Here is an 18203-nt window from a genome sequence, read left to right as displayed (position 1 = left end):
GATACTTTGGCATATTTTAACATGCACCAAATCTCTTGTAATCTGTCAGTTCCAGAGTATTAATATAACATGTAAATTTGCTTTCAGTAATTTGACCAACAAAAGACACACTTGTGACGTCATGTGCTGGTACATGATAAAACCGCTCGGTCACAAATGTAATGCCTCTTTGATAACTAGTCACCGTTGTGTGCGGATCGTGGAAGTGGCCTCTCGGTACTTTGAGTTTCTGAGCAAAATGGCAGCCAACGGCGGAAAACTACCGTACAAAGTTGGTGCGTCAGTTTGAAAATATAGATCACAATAATTACTTTTTACTATTGGAGGCTCATCAAAAAATTGGTCTAGTTAGTTCAGTAAATCGAAGCTATAGAGTTGTTTTTCCTACTGCCGGCCGGGAGAAGAACCCGACTGTAAATTTTGTATAGCGCCCTCTGTTCGTGAGATGCATTCGCACGTGGACAACATGTATCCAAATCCGCATCTTTAACGCGTGTGATTCTACCTCCATGCGTGTACTAAACAACCTCAGGTGTCATTTTAAACAAATTTTTTCATACTGGGCTCGGCAGTGTTGCCCACTTTTGGTTAACAGTATTCTTCTGGTTAGTTTGTAGACATGTTACAGGAAAAAAAACCTGCCTTCGTGACTTGGTCCATGAATCGTTTGTGTTCTTTTCATGCAGTTGTTCTGATCGCTGTCAGTCTAAAAATTAATAGTTTTGCCTAATTGTACTATTCTCATCTAAAGTGTGTGTTAGTGAGCTTGAAACTCTGCAAATCTCCAGAAGCTTTAAATAAATGAACTTTGCAAGAATATTTCGATTTGTTCACCTGGGATTAAAATTCTGAAAGGATTATCCTCTTTTATTTGTGGTTACGAAAGCCCAATCTATATAACATGAACAGGGACAGATTTTGCAAATAATCTTATAAGGCTTTTTTTTATTATTAGAAGTAGCTATGGTGACTTTTTATTTATTTTGCAGTGTTGATCACAAGTTCTTGTGAATAAATTATCGATTTCCCCATATATAAAATTCACTGGTTGTAGCACTCGGCATCAGAATCAATTTATTAAAAAGAACGCTACTTTTTTTGTGAGTGTACAACCTGCATTCATAATGATGCTACCTTTGGGGTTGAATAATCTAAACGTAAGTGTGGGCTTATAAATATTTAGCATATAAGTCAAATGCCACCCTAATGCCACTGGACAGACTAGTTGTGAAATGATGCGTCTACTTTGTCACAGCTTTCTTCCCAACTTAATGTTATCTTATCTAACCCACAGCTGACATCAGCTTGGCAGGCTTCGGTCGTAAGGAGATTGTCCTTGCCGAGCATGAGATGCCAGGATTGATGGAGATGAGAAGGAAATATGGACCTACCAAGCCGCTGAAAGGAGCTCGCATTGCTGGCTGCTTGCACATGACCATCCAGACGGCCGTGCTCATCGAGACCCTGCAGGAGCTCGGAGCAGAGGTACTCTGACTTGAAAATGGAATTTATGCATGCAGTCGATTAAAGGGGAGCATCGGTGTAACAGCATTTTGTAGTCACATTGAGCCAGCTTAAATGGAGTGGACGTAAAACTTTTTTCCATGGAAAGCATATATTTTGGGGTTTTGTTTTATTGCTTGAAATATGTTGTTTTCGTGGAAGTTTAATTTCCACAGTATCTCTGTGTTAAAAAATGTTCATGACGTGTTTCATCTTTTGTTTATGGTGTTAGCGGCAAGACTTGTAACAATTTTAGAGGGTGTTTCAGAGTAGCCCCTTACATTCATGCCCCATTCTAGTCTCCTCCCCCTCCCCTCGAAGCACTTCGCAGGCATCACATCATTTACACATCTTCAACTCAGTCTGAAATTTTCCCATTTTCGTGTAAGTTTCATGACCCCTGACGAGTTAATTCCTGTCTGTCAGTATCATTTTGAAGAGTTGGACTCATATGTATGCTCGAATATGAAGCCTTTTTGTGGCCTTAACTTCACCGGTCTGCCTTTGCTCACTCCTAGGTACAATGGTCAAGCTGTAACATCTTCTCAACCCAGGACCATGCAGCCGCCGCTATGGCCAAATCCGGTGTTCCGGTCTATGCGTGGAAGGGCGAGACTGACGAGGAATACGTCTGGTGTATTGAGCAAACTCTGGTCTTTCCTGACGGGCAGCCACTCAACATGATCCTTGACGATGGTGGGGATCTGACCAACTTGGTCCACGAGAAATACCCACAGTTCTTGGCTGGTAAGATTACCCATCACCTACCAAGTGACGTTGCTGTTTTGGATTGATTTGTATAGGTTGTTCTTGAGACTATTGGTAGAAAGTCTATGCTGGGAATGGACATCACAGTTGTTGACATCAAACAAAAGGTTATCAACACCAGTACAGATGGGCTTATACGTTCTTGGGACGTAAGTTCTTCTACAATAGTCCGATTTCATGCTGTATTTACACAACATTGGCGCCAAAATCATATCAACATTTCCTGTATACCTGAAATTTCAGGCAAATAGGTCAGAGTTAGTTTTCTTTTCCGGTTAAAGGCAAAACTTTGGCATAGAAATAGAATCGGTTTTTGCTCGGTTAATTAATAGAGGAACCTGTTCAGCTTTATGAAAAACCTAACGTGAAGCTGAGTCCACTGTGACCCGTTAGACAAAGCACCGTGCAAAATAACGGTGCCGAGGTTGTACGCTTGTGAGTGCATCAAAATGCCAAGGTCCATTTTGATGGTAGGATCAGCCGCATACAATAAGAATGATAGTAGAATGAGTTGGCCAACATTGTGCATTGTGATGCAATGTATATATGCTGGTACCTTCAAAGTTTGAGATAGTTATTAATGCATCAGGGTTATTACCCCTGACCATCAAGATTACAAATTATTTACTTCCTGTGCTCAGTTTAAAAGCAGCTTAGGTGTCGTTTAGTGATGCATAAAGTGATCGTATCAAAACAGCAATAATGACTTGGTCAATCTTCAGTCACAGTGTGTTAGCTAGTTACAATTTGAGTGATGGTTTTTGTCTATTACACTGAGTGGCTGTAGAGTAAGGAACCACTTTTGTTGATTCTGTTGGAATACAGAGTCACCATACACTCAGTGTTAATGGAGGCACCTGTGATGCTATTGTTTATTCATAAATACCCCAGATTGTCTCCCTATTCGACAACGTGCAAGATGACCATGTATTAACATTTGATAATGCCTGCTGAGAAAGGATGATAAATCACGTGTGGGCACCTGGATACGAGTTTTCTCCACCGCTATTGGTCAACAGTCTGTGTGTGACTCAGCACACAGAATGCGCCACGCGCATGCCAAGTTCATTAAAGGGGATTCTATTGGACAACTTTCAAAAGGACTATACCATAAAATGGACGGGGGTGTTCAGGAAAATGAAAGTAAAGTTTTGAACAAAATCGTTGGAAATCCATCATATAGTGACTTCTTATGACTCTGAATCAAAGGTATTTATGAATGGGAATAAATATGTGCTTGGCCAGTCTTAAACTAACGGTTGAGACTTTGCTCAGGAGAAAGAACGCTGATATTTCCCTCGCTGTGTCCATTCTCCTGAGCATGTCTTAAACGCACGTTTAAGACTGGCCAAGCACATATTTATTCCCTCAGTAAACCCCGTAAGGAGCAGTTGGTGCTTACAGTAGCTGGCATATTTGCCTTGGCCATTACTGGGGGCCATCTGAGTGAACTCTGATTACTTGGCAAAATTTGTTCATAACAATCTCTAGTCTGCCTTACATGTAATCCATCAATTACTGAATGACCAAATACCAAGCCAATCATTGCCAGTAGCTGTGTAGACTGGTAAGATGGCCCATTATGTAATCTTGTCTAATTAGGCACTTCTTGTCTTGACTTTCAACTACTGGTTTGCTTCAATCTAACTGACCTCAGTCCTCCTTTGAATGATTTGTCCCAAAACCCAGAGAGTGAGGACTCCATTTCATTTTGGTTTGTACAGATATCAAGGGCTTGTCTGAGGAGACCACCACTGGTGTCCATAACCTGTATAAGATGATGAAGGAAGGCAAACTCAAAGTACCAGCTATCAACGTTAACGATTCAGTGACAAAGGTATGAGGAAGCATTCATGCATAGGGAACTAAAATATGGGACTTACAGAAAAAGGAGTCTTAGCATGTTTGTAATTACTTTCAGCATGTTGCTTGTCAAATTGAACTTGGCTGGTAAACAATAATTTTTTTTTCAAAGTAACAGATTACAAGATACGGAAAATATTGCAATTAACTGAAAAAGTAATAATGCAAAATGCATCCTTAACCTTAGATGAGGACAAGTTTGAAATGTGACTTTTTGTCAACCATTGGTAGATTTTTGCCTAGTACCCAGGATGAATTTTTTGCATCCGTTATCAGGGAAAATTGACCAGTGATTGTCAGATAGTCATCGCTTGAATTTGCTTACTGTTGATCACATATTTTGCCATGGGCAGGAGCCTTGGGCCCAGACTAGTCTGATGAAATTACACGGTGTTGTCACAAAGATTTATTGCCAAGCAAAGATATATTGAGAAAAGAAGATTTTCCTTTCCACACTTGCAGAGCAAATTTGACAACCTGTATGGCTGCCGTGAGTCTCTCGTGGATGGCATCAAGAGAGCCACAGACATCATGCTTGCCGGCAAAGTGTGCGTAGTGGCTGGGTACGGTGATGTCGGCAAAGGGAGTGCCCAGTCGCTCAGGGCGTTTGGTGCTCGGGTCTTGATCACTGAGATTGATCCCATCATTGCCCTGCAGGCAGCTATGGAAGGTGGGTTGAAATGTATACACACTTGTAAAATAAGGGGGCGGGGTCAGGATGCCAACTTGAGTGATATTAATTATTTAAGTATTTGATTATTTATAGTAAAACAAAAAGCTCAGTTTGCTCTTTTTAGTGTAGACTAAAATAAAATTACCAAAAAAATTAACTTATGACTCATTTTGCAAGATCCGGTCACCTGTATGAAAAACTGCTCTTTGTTGTGGATTTCAGGCTATGAAGTCACCACCATGGAGGATGCTTGTGCGAGGGCCAACATCTTCGTCACGGCAACGGGCTGTGCAAACATCATCACCAAAGAGCACTTCCTGAAGATGAAGGAGAATGCCATCATCTGCAACATCGGTCACTTTGACTGTGAGCTGGACCTCAAGTGGCTGGAGGATAATGCTACCAAAGAGAACATCAAGCCCCAGGTCAGTCTTGTTTGGCTACTTGACCATTGGAGGTCAGTCCATGTACCAACTAAGCATAGGAAAGAAGCTTTGCCAATCTAGTTTGAACCGGAAACTGGGTAAGAGACAATCATTAAGGGACAGTATGGTGTTAGGTTGTGTTATTAAGCCCTTTTCTTCATTCAGCAAGAGGATGTGATTACACCGTACCGCTAATCTCTTAGCTTGGCTGTGTGCCAAATTTTGTCAAAGCTACATCCAACTTTGCAGCTGTCAACAGACTTGAACCTGATTGTTTGCTCATCACAGGTTGACCGCTTCACTCTATCCAACGGCCATCATCTGATTGTCCTGGCCGAAGGCCGTCTAGTCAACCTTGGCTGCGCCATGGGCCATCCCAGCTTCGTCATGTCCAACTCGTTCACCAACCAGGTGTTGGCTCAGATTGAGCTGTGGGCCAAGACTGACCAGTACCCCTTGGGGGTCTACATGTTGCCCAAGAAGGTTTGTATTGTACTCACCGCATGCCCCCTCCGCAAAAATTCTCTTTCTGCCAGGTGTCCTGGAGCAAAACTTGTGCCAACTGACACATTTTTGCTGGGAAAATTCCTGTGTCTTCCAGATCTTGGCTCAGTCATAAAACTTTTCTCTTACATTCCAGGCCAATGTAAAGTAATAGTCTCTATTGGCTCAATCGCTCTCTGTCCTGTAAATCTTTCTGGTGTTCTGAGGATTTGAAGAATCTGGGAGAGTTAAAGTTGATACTAATCATTGATTATGCCTCCAGAAAGTCTGTACCCTGAACACATTGTAACCTTGGTTGGCAGAGTGTGGCAGGCTTTTGCATGTGGAAGTGATTGCCAAAGTACTTACTCCTTTTTGAATGGCCTATTTCCCTGTGGTACCATCACGATAATTGTGCGTTAACGCTGTCCTTTCCACCGTTCTGGAGAGATTCACTAAGGAAGTCTTATGTGTCCTGAGGTTAATTTATATAACGGGTTTTGCCCTTGCCCAACGTATATATTAATAAATGCTGTATGCTCAGTGCTTGTCCGAGAGCATGCAAAAAAAGTCACAAGCTTACTCGGGTGGGACTCGAACCCACGACCTCCTGCTTACTAGTGCAAACGTCTTAACCACTCGACCACCGAGCTTGCCGGGGTCGGCTATTTTTTAAGATGTATTTTTGCACTTGCGAGATGTTAATTTATATAACGGGTTTTGCCCTTACCCAACGTATGTATTAACCCTAACACTCCTCAGTCCTCCAACAGGTGAAGGATTTAGGAGGGTAATAGGGTTAATAAACACTGTATGCTCAGTGCTTGTCCGAGAGCTTGTGTCCTGAGGTTGCCGACAAACTACATGAAGAAAGATAAGTTGATTAACCATCATCCTTCTCTCCCTTTAGCTGGATGAGGAGGTAGCTCGTCTTCACCTGGATCACCTGGACGTCAAGCTGACTAAGCTCAGTCCCAAGCAGTCTGAATACCTCAGCATGCCTGTTGATGGTCCCTACAAGCCAGATTTCTACCGCTACTAAACGAGAACCCAAACCCAGAGATGTGATAGCGTCATGCTGTGTTTACATCTGGTCATTCTGGGAACCGGGAGAGAAAAATTGTTGGGTTGACTCTATCCTATATGTAAGCTCCACCAGTATACAATGGAAAACATTGATCAGCATTTAATGTCATCATTTACTGAGAGATTTATAACTAATTACAATATCCCACTGATGTGGTTTTGTTGGGAAACTGATCAATGTATATGTACAGATAGTTCTTTAATCAGGCGCCAATTTCATAGCACTGCTTAACCCTAACCCTCCTCAATCCTCCAACAGGTGAAGGATTCAGGAGCGTTAGGGTTAAGCGAAAAATTTGTTTAAGCTTGAAAAAGCCATGCTTGACAAATCAGGTTACCAGCCAAACTTCTTGTGATGTATATTGCTTTGGAATGGTATATGGGGTGGAGAGCAGCCCCCCCCCACCTTTGTGTTGGTCATTGTTTGATTGGAATCTCAGGAATTCTTTACAGACATCGGGGGGGGGTGTGAGTGTGGATAGGGACTGGACATGGGGGGTACCCATCGGCCCCATATCATGCACGGTATCATACCAAGGGGTGAATTGGTCCACGGTTTTGACTTTAGTCGGGTTCTATCCTTGCTACTGTACCCTGCTGTTGTTTGAATGGGAGCTGCCTGTCTATGGGGTTTGTATGTCTGCGCACAAACCGAAACCAAAGAGTGCCCTCTTCTTGTATCTGCCACGCCTCAAATATTAAAAACACATGTAAACTTTGAAAGGGGACAAAATCTGTTATTTTGGTTATTGTTTACAAGTGTTGTCCAGCGTGCTTCTGACAGTGTCTGCTAGATTCGTTGGGAAGGATCTCCCAAGGGATTTGTTGCTGTGAAGGGTGCCCTCTGTGGGTCATGTATGATGAAATTACCATTTGTTGTTGATGGTGTTGGGGTCTTGTCATTTCTGCATGGGTGTTATTGCATGTTGAACTTTGGGCAGAAAAGTCTGAACCAATCTACAGAGTTAATCAAATCGATGAAGAGATTTATTATTAGATGAGATCTTTTATTGGTAAGACCTTGGCTTAATATGCAGTGTTGATAGCGCTGGGAATTTTATTCCCTGGCAGCTTTAGTCATGTTTTTTTTTTACTTTCTTTGTTCTTGAAGAAAATTCACAATTTTAATTACATGTATATTTTGTAGACCAAGTAGCCTTTTTTTGTATTCCGGGTGTGATTCTACGTACTCATTAAGTTTTAGTTTGAAATTATATCATTCCAAGTGTTATACCTTGTCAGTTGTGTGGATTGTGAATACCTTTTGTGGAGCTTTTTTGTTGCAGGAACAAAGTTTGGTTTTAGATATTGAATTCCCAACAAGTTGCAACTTGGCTTTAAATGCAGGAAAATATTTTGGTCACATTAATAAAAGAAGGTTGCTGGACATTGCACTGAGTTTGCGGTAGTTTCTTGGAGGAGATGCAACCCTTTGATTTTACTCGTATCACAAATTCTATAAATAGCAAGTTGTTCATGCGTCAAACCGTACTCGCTGGTTTCACGTACATTATTGGAAAATTCCTTTTCCCCGGCAGTTTCGAAAAACTTGGAAAATAAACTCATTCCCCTCACCACCGCCTCCCCCACCCTCGGCTGGATTTCGATGTTACATCTACGTTGTACTTTAACTATTTCGTCTCATGCTACTTTATAGGACTACGTAGAAAAACCCTAACCTACACAACCTGTCGGGTCCACGCACCATCGATGTGGATATCCTTAATCTTTACTCGGTTCCCACACCCCAACCGAAATACACAGACAATTGATACATTTGTATAACTGTTATACTCTTGCTATGGTTGACGGTCACCAATTCTATTTAATAAACGTTTCGCTACTTATAGCGAGGACAAAGTTAGTTGTAGGCCGAGTCTAGAATTACACTTTTAAGGCCTGCCTTGTCTTTGCCAATGGATTTCCCATTTCGTTCAAACATAGAAGTGGTGAAACATCTTTAAACCTGGAAAAATTGGTCTGTAAGTATAATATCGTGTTACGAAATAACGGATTAAATCTTACAGATTCATAGCTCGGGTGACTGCTAGCTTATTTGACAAAGTCTTTTATATACACGTCCTTAGACGAAGAGGATTTCCATCCTTGTTTTACAATACATCTTTCGTTAATGTAAGAACTTCAGAGACTCCACCTGCTCGGAGACTGTGCGTGCCCAAAGATGCAACGTTATCGACGTATTGACTAAGGACCTTGCGAATGATGTCTCTTACTGTACCGTAAGATAGTGGTCTGCTGGTTGGTTTGAGGCTACGTTTGTTGCGCCTTAGATCACATACCAAATAATTAGAGGGAGAATCCGAAGCACAAAGCACTGAAATATACGTAGGATTGCCCGATCTGGCGGTGTATACCGTATGTCCTTGCCTGTATTGGTCGTTTTTCCAACGTGAATTGTCACATGATCAGGGAAAAATGACAGGTCTCGAACTTTGAGTGCAGTTAACTCGCTGCATCGTAACAATCCTGCGTTTGGCACAAGACATATGAACAGCAAACGCACGTCGGCGAGCGAAGCGTCCTTAACCGCCTCTATCTTTGACTAACTTCGTGAGAGTTTCTGTAATTGGTTCTTTGGGAGACTTTGGCTTGGCCAAAGAGCGCCTAACTCCCTCTGCAACCACTTTTGTGAAGTCATCCTCTGTTGGTGAAGGAAGTCCAGCAAGCGTGTGTGCCCAGCGAATACTGTAAATAGCGGTGTCAATTGGCGCAACCGACGAACTGGAACTAGATAAATGCTGGATATAATTTATATCGCCAAGTCAGTACGCTTTACAGGGAAAACTTGCAGTTTGTGATGCTGAGCGAACGCTCTCCAACGCCCCCAACCGGATGAATACTTGACTGTTGTAGAAGTGGCCTTCGATGCTAATACGGTGTCCTGGAATGCTGAAGCCAGTGTATTGAGGTTTTCGTTGTCTGTTATGCCCGTTGTCCGATATCTGGAATTAAATCTATGTAACTGAGTGATATATTAACAAGCGAATCTGTCGATCGAATGCGGTTTAGTATTGTGAATATACTTCTATTAAGCGACCAGTCGTCTGGATCAACAATTCTGCTTATTTGATCTGCACGTGCGTTTTGCTCCCTGGGAAGCCACTCAAGCTCTATGGTGACATTAAATTGCAAACAGGTGTTATATAGTTCAATACTAAGATCATGCAGCTCTGAGTTGGTACTTCCAACCGATATAATACGGCATGAGTTCTAACTGTCTGTGAACCATTTCAGTTTATGGCTGGACAACTTTGGACCCATGGAACACAATGTATCACCGCTCTGAGCTCTCTTTTTGTCGAACTCTCCTTTGTCTCAGAATCTGACCATAGACCCGTGCATAAGGAATCTGCGAACTGCACACAGAAACCACCGAAACCATAATCACTCGCGTCAGGGAAAACTGCGGAAGCGGCAACTGGCAGGGGCGCCGTTAATGTCAGTTAGATTCTTCTGCCAAAACTGTAATTCTGATATACAACCTGGGGACAGCACAATTTTGCTTGACCAAGTTTCACGTGATTCGATGGCTCAGTATAAATGCCGTGTAAACAGTCTGGTTAGTTGACCTACGGCAGGGGATGCAGATATGGGGAAACCTAATCTCTAAATTTCAAAGAGTGAAAACGCTTTGTAGTCCCTACTATTATCCAAACACTAACACACAGCGAACTGAAGTTTTGACAGCTTCTTTTCTTCTGGCAGCGAATTGCACAGAAACTGTGTCAACTACCATTCCCAACCATTGACCTAACTGTCTGGGCCAAATCGCTTTTTGATCAAGATACTTTCCAACCGGTGAATGCCAAGTCTTTTTGGACAATTTGACTTGCTGCCGAAGCTGAAGTATTATCTACGTGACCAGAAATGCCATCTTCAATATACATGATGGCGGAGTGGCCCATGCTGCGCCATCTCCTGACTAAGGGCTGGAAAAACACTGACTGGCTGTATTTAAACCGAAAGGAAGGATGTTAAAAATAAAATATCGAATTTCCTTTTCGAACTTCCAACTGAAACCTAAAAATTTACGATGTGGGACAAAAATATCTATGTGATGGTAGCCAGATTCTAGGTCAAATGTAAAAAAAAAGAACTTCTCAGAAAACATATCTGCCGAAGGCAAACCTTCATATTTGAACTTAGGTAAGTTAGTAGACTGGTTCACGTGTCTGAGGTCTAAGACGATCCTTAATTTCTTACCCTCGGATACTGTAGGAGGATTAACTACATGACGTGCGGATGCTTGTTTTGTGTTGCTTCCTGTAGCTAGCAATTTTGATATTGCTTGGGCGGCGAACTCGGGGTGATCTAAACTGGACTTGTTATTTTTCAATAAGGCTTTAGGAGGAAACTCTCGGAATGGAATTACATAATTGTGGTCCAGTATATTTTGGACAAACAAAGGTGGATCGGGGTGATCGAACCAACACTGCTTGCAATGGTGCAAACAACTCACGACACCAACAAATTTGGAATCAAGGATGGCATTTTGAATTTCATGGTCTAAACACCAAATAGAACTACTTAACTTTAAAGGCTCACTGCTGTCCTCCTCCAGCTCTCTGAGGACACCGATACTGGAAGTGTCTGATCTGTCTGCAAGCCCAGCAAGTCTGGTTAGATCTAGTTGCTGCCTTCCCTTGTTGGCGAGGAGTTGCGAGCACTCTGGAGGTGTCTTGTGGGAGGTTGCCAAAGGTTGAGGGATGAAAATTAGTACGGCGTCTGGTGCTTCTGTGGCGTTGTCGGTCCTTCTGTTGTCTCTTGAACTCTGCTCGTCTGACTGCTCTTGAAAGCCGCAAGTTATCCTCACTATCACTAGCAAGGTCGTCGCTAGCATAAGCCTGGACCGTATCCCAGCCGTGGGTGTCTGCGATTTTGATAATCTTTTGACGCTTGTCTATGAGGGGAGTACTTTCTTTCAGGAGATCCTTTAGTTTCCCTGCATCGATACTTGAGGTTGCGTCTTCAAACTTGTCTTTGACTTCTTCGTTTTGTGTGAATTGGTGTTTGCAACCTTATTTTGAACGCTACTGTGGTCAATTTGGCCCGTTTTACTGCGGAATGAAGCTGAGCCGAAGATTCTTTGGAAAGCTCTCTTAAATATGTCGATCTTATTGTCCAATATCGCAGACAACTGGCTAAGGTTAATGTGGGACGGTCCAGCAGAGTTATCTGAGAATACCTCGTCAGCGGAATTGGTATCCATTTGGAAAACATGCATGAAACTGCGTGAAGATATAAGTGTTTTGTTTTAATGGCGCTTTGCGCCAATAACTGTACGCTTATTCATACAATTTATTAATCAGCATCACATTACGGAGTTAGGAAGAAGGTCCAGTTTTAGAGGCAGGAGGAAACCGAAGTGCCCGGAGAAAACCTGCGAGAGCGAGTATGGACTGAAAACCAAATGCACTTAAAGCCTGGGCCAAGCCGGGACTCGAACCCGGGCCTCATTGGTGCAAAGTGAGGATGAACCGCTACGCTAATCCGCTCCCCCCAATGACACTCTCCCGCATACCAATGCCTTATGTAGCCACACCCTGCTCCCGCTTCATTGCACACACTTAGCATATCAACCAGCTTCTCAACAGCTTGGTCTCACCCTTGCAATGAGATAGTAATTCTCTTTCTATGTATACATGCCAAGATAATTTATAATTTTCACTTTCTCGGTTTCACAAGGTACGTCAAACGTACTTAAATACCACACTTTTATGTCCTTTCAGCGCTTAGCGTGGTTTATCCGCCTCGAGCAGAAGCACCCCCTCATCGTTTGAAAAAAAAGCCATGTTGGTCGGGTGTGTTCATGTTGTTGGTAGCGATCCGACCGTAACGCGTGCATTTCATGATTCATTCGTTAACCAGCGAAGTTTACAAACGATCAAAGGAGCCTCCGTTGTTCAGAAAAGCTCGAGGCTCAGTGCATTGTCCGTTGTGGCATGACTAGGGCCGGGGAACACTAATTGGCACGATTCATTTAGCTACTGTCGTCTGATAGACCAGTGGCATAAAACAGGATTTTAGTTTGTACAGACTGTCAAATTTTTCTCTTCCAGGAAATAATCCTCAATCCTCGGACAAAAAGACAAAAGTACCGTTTCTATGATGCTGGCAGGTTTAATTTCTAAAGAAAGAAAATTTGGAGTGCCTCTAACTCTCAGCGAAAATGCCATTGTGTTACAGCCCGTCTGCTCCTTTGCAGTTCATGATATATATTCGACAACTGTTATATCCACCAGCAAAGTCAAAGGTTCATGTGTGGTAGTAATAGAACCAGATATATGTACTTTGCGCAGCAAAAACACCACCCAAAACCTTAAGGAGTCACAGAAAAGTCAGTAATCTTTTCCCTATCTTTCTAGATGTCCCCATTTTTTGGGGGGGTTCAAATTTTCAATTTTTTCGTTCGTCGATCGTTGGTCTCTTGTTTACAGTGACCATCTCCTCTCCTTAAGCGCACGCTTTCATAGAGGTCCGTTTTATCTTCTTTTTTTTTAGTCAACGTCAACGAACTTTTCACACTTTGGCGTTATGTTTACTCTGAAGGTACAGTCGATTTTATACACCAGGCAAACAAAGAAGTGCGATGAAATACTTCGCCGACGTTGAAGTTTGCTCAATATATTTTGGGATACGAGGAACGAACTTTGCGAACTTTTTGACTTGCGAGGGCGGAATAATTGCTGCGGCAGTGGGTCGGGTTGGATCTTTGGGCCCTCTTCATGCAGAATTTCGTTGCTTATTTTTATTTGTTTGTTTGTTTTGATTTTTTTATTAAATTAAGGAATCCTTGTGGTTTTATTTTAAAAGCTGAGGCCTCGTTAGTGTTTATTGGACAGTACCAGTACCGGACCGTTGTTAAGGCTGTTGATCTATAAACGTCACGGGCGAAAGAACACAGAGAAATGGATGCTGAACGTTTCAGTTTAAGAGATGATGATACCCCATTCAAGGGAAAACCTAAAATAGTAATCGGACAGATTAAACCCAATCCGTTGAAGATCTTGTTGTGATTCGAACCTGGACCAATACGGGCAATAGCACGCCTCCAGGAGTTTGCAACGCGTGGGCCAATCATAATGAGCGAAATCTGTCGCCCCTTTCCAAACGCGCATTGCGTCGACTTCAGCAGCAGAAAATAATATAACATTGTACCAATTTAACCATTTGTCCACGAACTCTAATTTTCACGCAACACTAAAATATCTTAAGTTGTGTCTTGAAATGTATTACAGTCATCCCTGATGGCCAAAGTTATTCATACTTTCGGAAAGGGATAAGAATGAACACTTCTTCATGCCCTTCACGACCTTGTACGTTTAGAAACAATTTGAGTTACTCTCTGGTTCCCCACAAGTTCGTTGACCTAGACACACTCGTGTTCAACCTCGAACTTTCTGTCCAGATTGCAAAAAGGCAAGCAGAATATTATCAACATCATTTTTCTTACCGCAAAACGATTACCACTGCAGCAGAAAATTTGAAGTGGGGCCTACATGAGAAGGATTTCTATTTTGAGAGTATTCTATTTTTGTTCATGATTATTTTTTTTCAAAATGAACACTGCAAACCAAATTCAAATTTCTGTGCTCTAAATGAACTCAAAATCAAACTATTTATATCCACACTGTTTGTTTTGAGATCCAGATCTACAACTGTATCGTCGAACTCTGGTTATGTGTAACATCAGCAGCCAATCAACAATCCGACGTATGCGCACACAAGAAGTTCATTCAAAAGTTCGAGAAACTTTGGCGCAGAGAGGAAGATGAACGATATAAAAAGGGGCGCCCTTGACATCGGGACTCTTCAACTTTTGTCTGCTTCTTGGTCAGCGCTGCACTGCCGTTCCCTAACAGTCTGAAATCCTATCAAGGTAGGCTTTCAACTACCACGGACAGAAAAAACGTGTCAGTCAAGTTGTAGAAATCCATAACTGCGCACACATGGTGTATATAGCTAAAGGTTGGGCGTGATGTCCTAAACTGTTCAGTCTGTCTTCGTTTGTGTCACTATTCAACATGTTACTCAATCTTATCGGGTCTGTTACTTTCAGCTAGTTGTCATCTCTCTCGGTTATTCTCTCAATCAAGGTTCGTCAGTTTTTCTACGAGGCTAATCAAAATGGATTTGGTCGTTGACATCGCGGACCGTTACTTCTTCACAAAATACAACATCTATCCCGGGGACTGGAGTGAAGACTACTGGCTACGCCAGTGCTTTTCTTCCGCCATTCTCTGTTACATCGGTGGCACAACGATCTATCTTACAGTGTCCCCACTCGTCTTCTGGTTCATCTTTGACCATCGACTAATGAAGCATCCACTGTTTCTGAAGGTGTGTTGCCTTATGACCATTAAAGAATACTTGTAACATTCATATGACGAAATTCCTCAAAGGCAGTAGGCCTATTCTACTCCAAATTATAGATGATGAAATTTGAATGTATTAATTTTTTCTTTTGTTTTGTAACATTGAAAAGTAGTCAGGGCAGTGATCCCATCAGTAAGCATTTATACAATGGTCAGCAAGGTAACATGCATTGTTAACTACACCCTGAATTTTAAAATTGAGTAAAGTCACAAAAGGACAATTTCCTTTCAAAATTTTAAAAACTTTGCCGGACTTTCTTGAGATATGAATAGACAGAAAGTGTCACAGTCGTAAAGTTTTTTACCAGAATTTATATTTAACTGTCAGACTATGAAAAATTTAACTAGCAAAACTATGAAAGATGCATTGCCAGGATTACAATTTCAGTGTGAATAAAATAACATCGATAGGTGATGTTCAAATATGTTATTATATTCCCAATTCTAGGGAAAATTTCGAAGTCTTGAAAAGGTGTGAGTTAGTTTTAATCGAGGGGAAAATTTAACTTTATAACAGAGTGTGCAAACCCATAGTAATGATTGATCCTCATTTTGGGGCTTGTCACCTCTTCTTCCAGAACCAAATTCGTCGGGAGATGTGGATGTCACTGACTGCAGGAATCTTCTTGTGCCTATTGACATCAGTTGTTCTTTTACTCGAGCTCCGCGGCTATTCCAAGCTGTACTCAATGGACGAGATTGATGTTACGGTTTATGAAGGTAAGAAAGCCTGGGTATTGTCGGAGAAAGTCAGTGAAGTCCTGTGACAACATCCAGGGTGCTAAAGTAAGAGCAATCTAATACTAGTGTTGCACTATAACTTCTGCGTTCTACTCCTCACCCCTATACAGCGATAGTCCTGGTCATCCGCGATTCTGTGGGACTCATCTTGTTCAGTGATTGCCTCATCTACTGGATTCATCGTTTCTTACATCACCGCTACATCTACCGTCATCTACACAAGCAGCATCACAAATGGAAGATTCCTACTCCATTCGCCAGCATCGCTTTCCACCCTGTCGATGGATTCCTTCAAAGCGTCCCTTACCACATCTACCCCTGCATCTTCCCAACCAATAGGCACGCTTACTTGGTTCTCTTCTTCCTGGTAATTGTTTGGACCATCAGCATTCACGACGGTGATTATCGGGTACCAACGGTGCTCAGACCGTTTATCAACGGCTCTGCGCATCACACCGATCATCATCTGTTTTACAACTACAATTATGGTCAGTACTTCACGTTTTGGGATCGCATTGCGGGCTCGTACCGAAGTCCCTCGGTGTACGAGGGCGTGTCCCTGGTGGATGCAGTCAACAAGAAAGCCACTAAGGTCATTGATGAAGGTGAATGTAACGGATATGTTGGTAAAGCTCACGAAGGTTGAAGTCACTTCTGAATAAATTCGAACTCCAAGCCAAACCTACACTAACTATTACTCAGCCGCCAATTGTTCGAGAAATAGCTGCAATCTAGACCTTCACACAATCACAAAAGATAGATTGGTATTATTTAAGCCAAACAAAGAAGAATTTTTGGTACAGTGTCACGGTGGATAGAAAGTGATGTTTGATTGTCTTTGAACACATGGGGAGTCAGGTTGGCAAGGTAGTTCTTTCCTCGCCTTCCACCTCTGTGGTCCCGGGTTCGATTCCCGGCCCGGTCCACCTGTGGATTGGGTTTTCAGTCCCTACCTGATTCCGTGGGTTTTACCTAGAACATTCCTCTGGTTTTCCTCCCACCTCGAAAATTGTAACTGCTTCTCACTGTCTTCTCTTTACTGATGTTGGTGAATGTTGGTGAATGTGGGTCGCTTGGCGGCTGCCCGAGGCGCCCTTGTATGCCATCGGCTCCACCATGTTTAAATGTATTCATTGTTCCACGCTTAATGTCTTCATTGTACAGCGCGTTTGAACATATCTATTTGAAATTTGCTCTTTATAAATGAATAAATTTATATTATTATTATATTATTAACACGCGATAGTGCATAATTCTTGACCACTTTTAAAAGTACGCTGGTCTGACACTTCATCTCCTCAAGAACAGCACATTGAAACAACGAATGTCTGATGTACGACATGCACATTTCTAAATTTGGAAAGTTGTTGCAGTTCGAAAAAAAATGTCTGTTCACCCTGTAAATAGTTTAGCGCAAAATTGCCGATAGACTAAACACATATATAATTGTAAATTTGTAATGCCTGTTGGGCCTACCTGTATATAATTCTTTGAGATTTCGTATTTTTGTGTGAAGTAATTATTTCCGTTCTGGGTTGTTTTATGTTTAGATGTCTTATTTCCCGACGCTTATGAAGTAGTTGCCACTTAAAAATAAAATCCCAAACGATGCTGCCCGCAAAGGTAGAGCAACAGATAGCCTGCCCTCTATCTGTTCCAGTTGTCATGGGTGACCCATGACGTTTTGCCTGGTTTTGGTTATCATCTTTGTCGCCCTTTTGTGAGTTTGTCGGCACATAGTAGAATCGTCAGAGTTCTAGTCTTAAAGGTCTTATACACCGTTGATTGTTGGCAGAAATTTTATCTTTAAAAAATGACCTATTTGAGGGTTAGTTATTTATTTGCAGCTGTCTTTCCATTAACCAGTTTCTCGTTTTGAGGTCAGTGCTTCGAGAAAATCAAGAAAAATTATTCTAGTGTTGTTAACAACGCTCAAAGTGCCACTTGTGTAATTTTGCCTCGCAGAAACAAAAACCTTAAATCACTGGACGTTTTGTCTACGTGGACAATGCATGCGCACGCGATGTCAAACGTTTTTCCTATGAAAAATGCAGTTTTCGCTGCCAAAAGTGTTATGGTCGGCAGGGTTTGTTTTGCTTTCGTGGGTCACTTTCTTAAGCGATGCAACACTGTGGATTCCTTGAATGAAATTCATCGTGTTGTAAAGTGAGTGCAGTTGAAGTAACTGCATGACCACGCGTTCATGTTGCGTCGACTGAAGATTACAAATTGTGTTCAGCAACCGTGGGAAATGGGCACATTTTA

General features: G+C 42.0%; 2 protein-coding genes across 3 annotated transcripts; both read left to right on the top strand.

The window, feature by feature from the left end:
- The first annotated feature begins 138 nt into the window (after window positions 1–138).
- On the top strand, window positions 139–8193 carry ahcy (adenosylhomocysteinase). Its single transcript, XM_022236468.2, has 8 exons — window positions 139–275; window positions 1295–1485; window positions 2022–2250; window positions 3996–4108; window positions 4597–4804; window positions 5030–5232; window positions 5521–5715; window positions 6626–8193. The coding sequence occupies exons 1-8, from the start codon at window positions 239–241 to the stop codon at window positions 6755–6757; spliced, it is 1308 nt and encodes a 435-aa protein (XP_022092160.1). The 5' UTR covers window positions 139–238; the 3' UTR covers window positions 6758–8193.
- A 6096-nt stretch (window positions 8194–14289) lies between these two features.
- LOC110980086 (lathosterol oxidase-like) lies at window positions 14290–17116 on the top strand. 2 transcript variants are annotated; one of them, XM_022236418.2, is made up of 4 exons: window positions 14290–14701; window positions 14882–15162; window positions 15776–15917; window positions 16049–17116. In XM_022236418.2, the coding sequence occupies exons 2-4, from the start codon at window positions 14950–14952 to the stop codon at window positions 16582–16584; spliced, it is 891 nt and encodes a 296-aa protein (XP_022092110.2). In that variant the 5' UTR covers window positions 14290–14701; window positions 14882–14949; the 3' UTR covers window positions 16585–17116. The 2 variants fall into 2 exon arrangements, with proteins under 2 accessions (XP_022092110.2, XP_086994019.1); XM_087137893.1 differs by having other exon boundaries at window positions 14291–14701; window positions 14919–15162.
- The last annotated feature ends 1087 nt before the right edge of the window (window positions 17117–18203 follow it).

Source organism: Acanthaster planci, linkage group LG06 (genome assembly GCF_054643075.1).
Source record: "Acanthaster planci isolate LZ-2023a linkage group LG06, COTS_SCS, whole genome shotgun sequence".
In the NCBI taxonomy this organism is placed as follows: Eukaryota; Metazoa; Echinodermata; class Asteroidea; order Valvatida; family Acanthasteridae; genus Acanthaster; species Acanthaster planci.
The sequence above is the reverse complement of the archived record's forward strand: the minus strand, read 5'-3'. Positions and strand labels throughout refer to the sequence as shown.

Bases quoted from the DNA above. Each gene is read 5' to 3' on its own strand.
- ahcy (XM_022236468.2), top strand. From the start codon at position 239: ATGGCAGCCAACGGCGGAAAACTACCGTACAAAGTTG. The intron at 1,486-2,021 runs GTACTCTGACTT...GCTCACTCCTAG, and splicing joins TGCAGGAGCTCGGAGCAGAG to GTACAATGGTCAAGCTGTAA. The intron at 4,109-4,596 runs GTATGAGGAAGC...CCACACTTGCAG, and splicing joins TTAACGATTCAGTGACAAAG to AGCAAATTTGACAACCTGTA.
- LOC110980086 (XM_022236418.2), top strand. From the start codon at position 14,950: ATGGATTTGGTCGTTGACATCGCGGACCGTTACTTCTTCACAAAATAC. The intron at 15,163-15,775 runs GTGTGTTGCCTT...CTCTTCTTCCAG, and splicing joins AGCATCCACTGTTTCTGAAG to AACCAAATTCGTCGGGAGAT. The intron at 15,918-16,048 runs GTAAGAAAGCCT...ACCCCTATACAG, and splicing joins TGATGTTACGGTTTATGAAG to CGATAGTCCTGGTCATCCGC.